This window comes from Orycteropus afer, unplaced genomic scaffold (genome assembly GCF_000298275.1).
Source record: "Orycteropus afer afer isolate SDZICR_OR568_19922 unplaced genomic scaffold, OryAfe1.0 scaffold00053, whole genome shotgun sequence".
In the NCBI taxonomy this organism is placed as follows: Eukaryota; Metazoa; Chordata; class Mammalia; order Tubulidentata; family Orycteropodidae; genus Orycteropus; species Orycteropus afer.
This window is the reverse complement of record NW_006921640.1, coordinates 5,755,174-5,763,888: the sequence shown is the minus strand read 5'-3', so window position 1 is coordinate 5,763,888 and position 8,715 is coordinate 5,755,174. Positions and strand designations below refer to the sequence as shown.

At 37.8% G+C, this 8,715-nt stretch overlaps 1 protein-coding gene across 1 annotated transcript in view; it reads right to left on the bottom strand.

Moving 5' to 3' along the window:
* INTS9 (integrator complex subunit 9) overlaps nucleotides 1–8,715 on the bottom strand; it is a 173,545-nt gene that overhangs the window by 151,367 nt on the left and 13,463 nt on the right. The window contains exon 2 of the mRNA XM_007938721.1: nucleotides 3,955–4,015. Coding sequence (XP_007936912.1) covers nucleotides 3,955–4,015 — 61 coding nt within the window. The remainder of the gene's footprint in view (nucleotides 1–3,954; nucleotides 4,016–8,715) is intronic.

Below are 8,715 nucleotides of genomic sequence, written 5' to 3'. Positions count from 1 at the left end.
AGACTTCATCTCACCTACTTTGGTCATGTTGTCAGAAGGGATCATTCCCTGGAGAAGGCTATCATGCTTGGTAAAGTGGAGGGTCAGCAAAAAAGGGGAAGACCCTAACAAGATGGATTGACACAGTAGCTGCAATGATGGGCTCAAGCATGGTTAGGGTTGTGAGGATGGTGCACAACCAGGCAGTGTTTTGTTCTGTTGTACACTGGGTTGCTATGAGTCATTGCTGACTCGATGGCATGTAACAAGAACAACCATTTTGTGCAGCTTTAGGAAAAATCTTCCAGGCAGAGTGAAACAAGTATTGGCAGCTGGAATTCTGATGGAGCACATGAAGTGATAAGACTCCAAAGATGTATGTGGGCCACCAACAGGGTCTGACTGTTATAATGCCTCCAAAAGGCCATTAGAGTTTTTTAATCTGAGACTTTAAACTCATATACAGAAAATAAAATATTTATTTTTTTGTTGAGAATATACAAAGCAGAACATACACCAATTCAATAATTTCTACATGTACAATTTGGTGACATTGATTACATCCTTCAAGTTTTTCTGTTCCTTCTCCAATAATATAAACTAGTTTTTTTTTTTTTTTTTTTTTTTAATACCAGTAAGGCCAAAGCTATCTATGGTTGTTTAATGAAACCAGTGAAAAATATCAACTGGCTGATAGATTTGCTCTTTCCAGAAAGATATTATTTGAAGTTCTGTTCTACAGTGTTTCTTTTAGTCATTGGACATATATTTATATATGTTATACACATATACAAATTTATATATCAGAGTTTGAATGATTTTACTCTCTATCTTTATGCAAAAACAGGGTGTTGATTGTATGTTGGCATTTGACTGTGTGGATCGTAACAAATTATAATTAACATAGTGAGGAATGGGAATTACAGAAAACTTAACTGTCATGTACATGCAGAACCTGTACATAGACCAAAAGGCCATTGATTGAACAGAGCAAGGGACATTGCCTAGTTTAAAATCAAGAAGGGTGTGCATCAGGGTTGTTTGTACACTTTCACCATTCTTATTCAATGTGTTTGCTAAGCAAATAATCCTAGAAGCTGGACTAAATGAAGAAGAATGAGGCATCAGGATTGGAGGAAGACTCATTAACAACCTGAGATATGCATATGACACAACCTTGCCTGCTCAAAGTGAAGAGGACTTGAAACACTTACTGATGAAGATCAAAGACGACTTCCTTCAGTATGGATTACACCTCAACATGAAGAAAACAAAAATCCTCATAACTGGACCAATAAGCAACATTATGATGAACAGAAAATATTGAAGTTGTCAGGGATTTAATTTTACTTAGATCCACAGTCACCATCCATGGAAGCAGCAGTTAAGAAATCAAATGACATAATGCATTGGGCAAATCTGCAGCAAAAGACCTCTTCAAAGTGTTCAAAAGCAAAGATGCCACCTTGAAGACTAAGGTGCACCTGATCCAAGCCATAGTATTTTCAATCGCCTCATATGCATGCAAAAGCTGGACAACGAATAATGAAGACCAAAGAAGAATTGATGTTTTTGAACACTGAATATATCCTCAACTGCCAGAAGAATGGACAAATTTGTCTTGGAAGGAATACAGTCAAAATGCTCCTCAGAAGTGAGGATGGCAAGACAGTCTTTATACTTTGGACATATTATCAGGAGGGACCAGTCCCTGGAAAAGGACATCGTGTTGGGTAGAGAGGAAGTTGGGGGGGGGCGGGGAAGAAGACTCCAAGAAGATGCACTGACACAGTGGTTGCAACAAAGGGTTCAAACACAACAATGATTTTAAGGACAGTACAGGACTGGGTAGTGTTTCGTTCTGTTGTACATAGGGTCTCCGTGAGTTGGAACCAGCTTGACAGCATCTAACAACAGTAACAACTACATGTTATTTTCCTTTTGAATTTTACTGTCCCTTGTGAGTCTTATATCAGAACCTTGATTGAGCATTTTCCTGTCAAGTCTGGTTCTTCTCCTTATATGAATATTATTAACCAGTGATAGGCTGAGCCAAAAGAGATTAAAAACAGTGCTTAATTACAATGTACATGACAACTAAAAACAAATGAACAATTATGTTTAACAGGAGACGACTCCTAGCTCCCTTAGGATGAGGTTAAAAATGATCAAAGACAAATCACGGAAAATTTCAAAGCTTTGCATGATCTTAAACTTGCTATGTAGTTTTCTTCCCCATAACACTACATCAGGGCATGTCTACCCTCTATGATAAAGTCCTCTCTGGACTCTTATCCTTCCTGGCCTGGAGAGGCATATTTGCCATTCCAAACACTTACAATGTCACTGCATTTTATTCACCACTCCCTTCTAATGAAATACTCCCACATATACATGCAAGTCATTTCGCTCACAATGCACTGGTAATGGGATGCTTCTGAGCTTTCTCGGGGAAAAATGATTTATAGCCAGCAGGAGAATTAAGCTGAAATCAGGTGCACAAGTTTCTGAATGTCACATAATTTTACCAGGAGCTGTGTTTTTAAAATGCATTTGGCTTAAACTTTAGTTTGGGGTACAGTTATAGGAATTAATTCTGTAAAAAAAACACCTCTTTATTTAACAGTATCTATTACAAGAAGGAAATGCCTTATTCAGATGAATCATTTTAAGCATTTTTAAACTCCATATTTAGTTTTTCAATTGTGAAATTTATGAGAGGAAGAATGATTTAGAGAATGAGGAAGTGGCTTGGATGAGCTTTACAGTTCTTAACCTTCTTTTGCCTCTGATTATTTTAGTACAAAATATGACTACGTCATACTTTAACATTTTTGTACCTTAGGTACCTAAATTAACTGTCTAAATACTGATCTGAGAAAGAATTACTGAGGAAATAACCTAATGTAAAAAATGTAATAGCCTTAGAAAAGAAAAAGAATTTAAGTAATTTATTTTAGGTCTAGTCAGTTGATGGTTAAAGTCAGAAACAAACAAACAAACAAAAAACCAAACTCAATGCTGTCAAGTTGCTTCTGACTCATAGCAACCCCTCCTTGGGTCCTCAAGGCGGTATCTCTATGGAAGTAGATTGCCCAATCTTCCTTCTGAGGAGCAGCTGGTGAGTTTGAACTGCTAGCCTTCTGGTTAGCAGTCAAATCTCTTAGGTACTATGCCACCAGAGCTCCTATTAAAGTCAGAAAAGGAGCCCAAACCCTAGATTCCTAGAATAGTTTTTTTTTTTTTAAAACACAAGCTAGATGATTGCCCATTCTAGAATACCAAGAAAAGGGTAGAAAAGAACGATAGATTATAGTCTGGAGGGTCCATTACTCAATTATCTAAGAGCATGTGCCTTCTCCACTTTGCAAGATTCTTAAAAGTTAAACCTCTGCTGCTTCATCATTCTCTACACAGTGGCCAGAGTGTTCCAGTCTAACAATGCTAACTGCTCCCTCCCCAGTCCTACCAACCTTCCATGACCTCCCCTAACTTCTTAGAATAAGGCCCAAACTTCTTACAAAGCCTACTTAATCTGACTCCTGACAGAAGCAGGGGTTTATAACTCATAAAAATACTTGAGTATTTTAAAGTTATTTAAAAAAAAGGTTTATTCTTTCCAGTCATAGAGTCAGTACAGTCTCAAAATGGGCTGGATTGAACTTTCTAATAAACATCACCTTTGAAACTAACATGACAATTCTAACAATAACAACTTTCTTTCTGTGGTGATAAAACATACTTGCAGCAGACGTACTTGGATTTGTACACATAAGTAAATTGGATCTGATACACTAAAAAGCTCTTAGAAAATAATAATCACCAAGTACTGGAGATGCTAACATGGGCTCTAGGATTTTTTAGGAAGGATAGATATGGAAAAAAAAAAAAAAAAAGAGCCCCATCAGTCACATTACTACAGGGTGGCTCCAGTATGACAAGACATAGGTTTCCACTGGGTGTAGATATCATTACCTTGTCCAAGAAAGCATTTCCATCCTTTAGGGACCAGCCAGGAAGATTAGACAGCCTGGGACTGAAAAACAAAAGATTAAAGTATCCTAAATAAGTTATAATCCTCAGGTTTCATGATAACTGTATGGTCTCCATAAAGTTGAAAACAGTTTGAAATTACTCAGCAATACTCACGCAAAATACTGACCAAAAAGATAAAAAATTACCAGGTTATATCAGGTGTAAGAACTATGTGGCAATGGATTAAAAGGGCAAACAGTTTAGCACTATATTGGGGAAAAAAAAAACAAAAAACCCACAGAATGTTATGCAGAGTAATAAAGAAAAAAGAAAAATGAGATACTAGAGTATCTTATAGTTTTCCAGTCACTGCCTGTGACTTCACCTTATTTGTTTGAGAAGAACCCTGACAGGTGGGAAGAAGGGGTATCATCATATGGTACATGAAAAAACAGACGCTCAAAGGTTAGATGTTCTGACAAGAACACTGATTTAATAAAAGCCTCATTATCTACCAGTCAGAACTCACAGAGAGTAAAAATATTAGAATTCTAGTAAAATCATATTCTGGATTCACTCACTGCTTATAAGTGGATTAGTCACTTATCACTGCTAGTGTGAGCTTCCAATTCTGGAAGATGAAGCTAGTCTTCCCAAGTGTTACAAAACATCACCATAATATCTAATTGAATAAATTCTACAAGGTGAAGTTAACTTCATGTACACATTACATTTAAAAAGTCTGGACTCAGAAATTACACTTTTGGTAATCTCAGGAATTAGCTATGTACTGCTAGTTGACCAGAATAATTATAACAGAGGCAGAAAATGTATATAATTCAGTCAGTGGGGAAAAAAAATATGTTAATGAAAAAATTGTAATGACCAAGGACAGATGTGAAGAAAAAGTGTAAGTTGGATGGTAAAAGAATTTTAGAATTTCACAACAGAATTAAAGTCTGTGAAATAAAAGTTAAGGAAAAAAATAGAGTGTGTGACTAAAAGGCCTCTATAATCACAAACAAAATGTGTATTTCCTCATCCTCTTCCCAAAAAAATTTTATCAACTTCTGACTTTGTAATTACATGTGTGATAGTTGGAGCTGTGGGTCAATTTGGCTGGACCATAATTCTGTGTGGTTTGAGCTGTTGTGGTGTGGTTGTTCCCATGATGGGATCAGATGACTTTGAGTGGCCAATCTGTTGAAAGGGAGTTTCCCTAGGGATGTGGCCTGCTTCCAGTATCTGTGGACATCCTGGGAGAGGAGACATTCTTCTGTGGATTGGGATTCTGTTGTGCTGCCTACCACTGTGTGTGAGTGAACAATCCACCATTCGGCCTGGAGATCTTGGATTAGTAATTCGTTGGAGTCAACAGTCGGTGTACTGCCTGCCAGATCTGAGCTCCTCGGCCTCTGCGGCTGCAGAGTCGGGAAAAGCCTCCAGCTTGACGTGGAAAAGCCTCCAGCTTGACGTTCGATCCAGGAACTTTGGACTTGCCAGCTTCTGTAAGTGAGTGAGCCATTTTCCTAAGATAAATCTCTCTCTTTCTCTCTCTACAAGCTTTACTGGTTTTGTTTCTCTAGAGAACCCAGTCTAACACAACATGATAGGTATGAAAGTGAAATAGAAACATAAATATGTGAGTATCTGTCAATCTTCTAAGAAAAGTTAAAATATACTTCAGAATAAAAAGAGATGTTTTTATTTTGACATATTCCAACCTTGCAAAGAAGCTGCGAGAAGTCCATGAACTACCATATACCCTTTACTAGACTGACCAACTATTTACATTTTGCCTTTACTAATTGAAAAGTGAGAATTTTAAATTTCATTATCAAGAATGAAAATTAATAATGAGAGAATCAAATTTGGTTGGTTTAAATTACACCTAACCTAACCACTGTATTGAGTCAATTCCAACTCATAACAACCCCCATTCAGTCTTCAAGGATGTAAATCTTTACAGAAATAGATAGCCTCATTTTCCTTCAGCAATGCAGCTGGGTGGGTATGAACTGCTGACCTGGTTAGCAACCTTATGCCTTATCTACTGCACTACCAGAGCTCCTCAAATTATATCAAGCCAAATTCATTGCTGTTGAATCAATTTGATTCATAGTGACCCCTCCGTGAGTTTCTGAGGTGGTATCTCTATGGAAGTAGATTGCCCAATCTTCCTTCTGAGGAGTAGCTGGTGGGTTTGAACTGCCAGCCTTCTGGTTAGCAGTCAGATGCCTTAGGCACTATGCCACAAGAGCTCATATACATACATATCTACACACACATATTTTTAAAATTCAGGAGATTTTTCTGCTCTAACCTCTAGGGCAGAAAAAACTCCTATCACCACCAGCTATTTTAATTCCTATCCATCTTCACATACGTCTTTACTTTTACACTTCTTATTTCTTGATATTTACTATCAAATCAGATTAAAAAACCAAGCATTCAAATAAGAGTACAAGTCAATGTAGGTACTCTTCTCATTTCATGCATGTTAATTCTCCAAAACAAGGTTGTAAATATCCCCCTTTCCTTTACAAAGACAACTAGATCAAAGGACATGTATTCTGTCTGTTTCCCATTGTTGTTGTTATGTGCTGTACAGTCCGATCCGACTCATAGCGATTCCTCCTTGGGTTTCTGAGGTGGTATCACTACGGAAGTAGACTGCCCAACCTTCCTTTAGAGGAGAGGCTGGTTTCCCATTGTTGTTGTTGTTGTTATGTGCCCTTGAGTCGGACTGACTCATAGCGACCCCCTCATTGAGTTTCTGAGGCAGTATCACTAGGGAAGTAGATTGCCCAACCTTGCTTCCGAGGAGTGGCTGGTGGGTTTAAACTGCCAGCCTTCTGGTGAGCAGTCAAGTGGCTTTAGGCACTACGCTACCAGAGCTCTCCCAGTTTTAGACACACATAAATCAACCTTCAAAACACAGTTGACGGATTCATTTAGTTCTCTTCAACAAATGATTCAAAATGGCACATGGCTTATCAGAATTTTTTTTTAAAAAGCAAAAATTTCAATTATTGTGGTATGAATGAAACCGAGTGAAGTCAAAGTTCAGCCTGCATCCCTGGTTGAAGACAGATAAGTAAACATGATAACACAGTTCCTTAACAACTGAATAGGATGAAAGCTCAACTATCCGCGCCCCCCCCCCAGCCGTTAAGACAGATAGGACCTCTGATGGAGACAAATAAGTAAACATAATAACTCTGTTCCTTAAGAACTAAATGTAATGAAAGGTCAATTTATACATTCTTTCCATGCTATCCCCCTAGAAACAGGTGATAAGTATGTTAATGTGTCTAAGGAGACAATGTGAAAATTAACCTTGGCCTACGGACATGCGCTGTGAGACAAACAGGAAGAAAGTTGCTGGGAACTGACATTCTCCCCTCTGCCTAAGCCCGGGTCGGCTGATGACAGGAAGCCGGTATGACCAATCTGGTGCATAAGCACAATGCATTAAAAATTGAATGGCCCTTTAAACCAAGGCAAAGGAAACTTTAGCCAACCCTCAGTTAATTCATGCCCAAATTCCTTAAGTTTTATGAATATGTATAACCCCCCCTCTCCTGAAATTTACAAAAACTGTACCCCGACCACCATTCGGGGAGTCAGATTTGAGTACTGGCCCCTATCTCCTTGCATTGCTGTTTTGCAATAAATAATTTTCTCTCCTGTTAATCACTTGGTGTGCAAACTGCTTTGGCCTGACTGTGCACTGGGCAGGGACCCACAATTGGTCCTACTTCATGAACTCCTGACAAATACTTTATAACAACAGACCTTCCATTACACATTCGATGTTATTTTGGATTTGAGTCACTGCTTGTACATAGGACTGAATGAAAGCATGATCATATAACAATAATGGCAAAGATGAAGGGCCACAAAAACATCATCAAATTGGCAAAGGGAGGCTGATTATACAGATCAATACTGAGTTCTACTGAGTTAATGACTAAACCATAAAGAGTAAACTTGAAGCTACTACTACTCTGCTCTTACTGATTACAAAAGCTGACTCTGCAAACAAGGAAAGAGAAGATGCCTCTACAAAAATCTATTTTAAATAAAATATGGAAGATGAAGATATGAAGAAAATTATGATTTTAGACAAGCACATCTTTCAATTTACTATTTAACAATAATTTCTTAAAAAAAAATTAAAATGTCATTAAAAAATTTTGTGGCCAAGAGAGCACCCATATCAAACCTACCTATAATTATCCATCTTTTTTCTCTCCTCTCCCATTCCTAGTAACCAATAGAGAAAATTTTCTTCCCTTTGGTGGTGTAGTGCCTAAGACATTTGACTGTTAACCAGAAGGCTGGCAGTTCAAACCCACCAGCCACTCCTTGGAAGAAAGGTTGGGCAATCTACTTCCATAGTGATACTGCTTGGAAACCCAAGGAGGAGTTGCTATGAGTTGGATCTGACTCGATGGCAGGGAGTTTGGTTTTGGATGTAAACCTTTCCTTGACTTTCTTTTTTAAAGGAATTTTTAAATTTCATTTTTTATTTCTTCTATTACCCAGTCATTTTCAAGGAGGGTTCAGTTTCCATGTGTTTGCTCTTTTTCCACTGATCTTCCTATTGTTGATTTCTAATTTTATACCATTGTGATCTGAGAAGAAGATGCTATGCAGTATTTCATGTTTTTAAATTTATTAAGGCTTGCTTTGTGGCCTAACATATGGTCTATCCTGGAGAATGTGCTATGTGCACTGGAAAAGAATGTATATTAT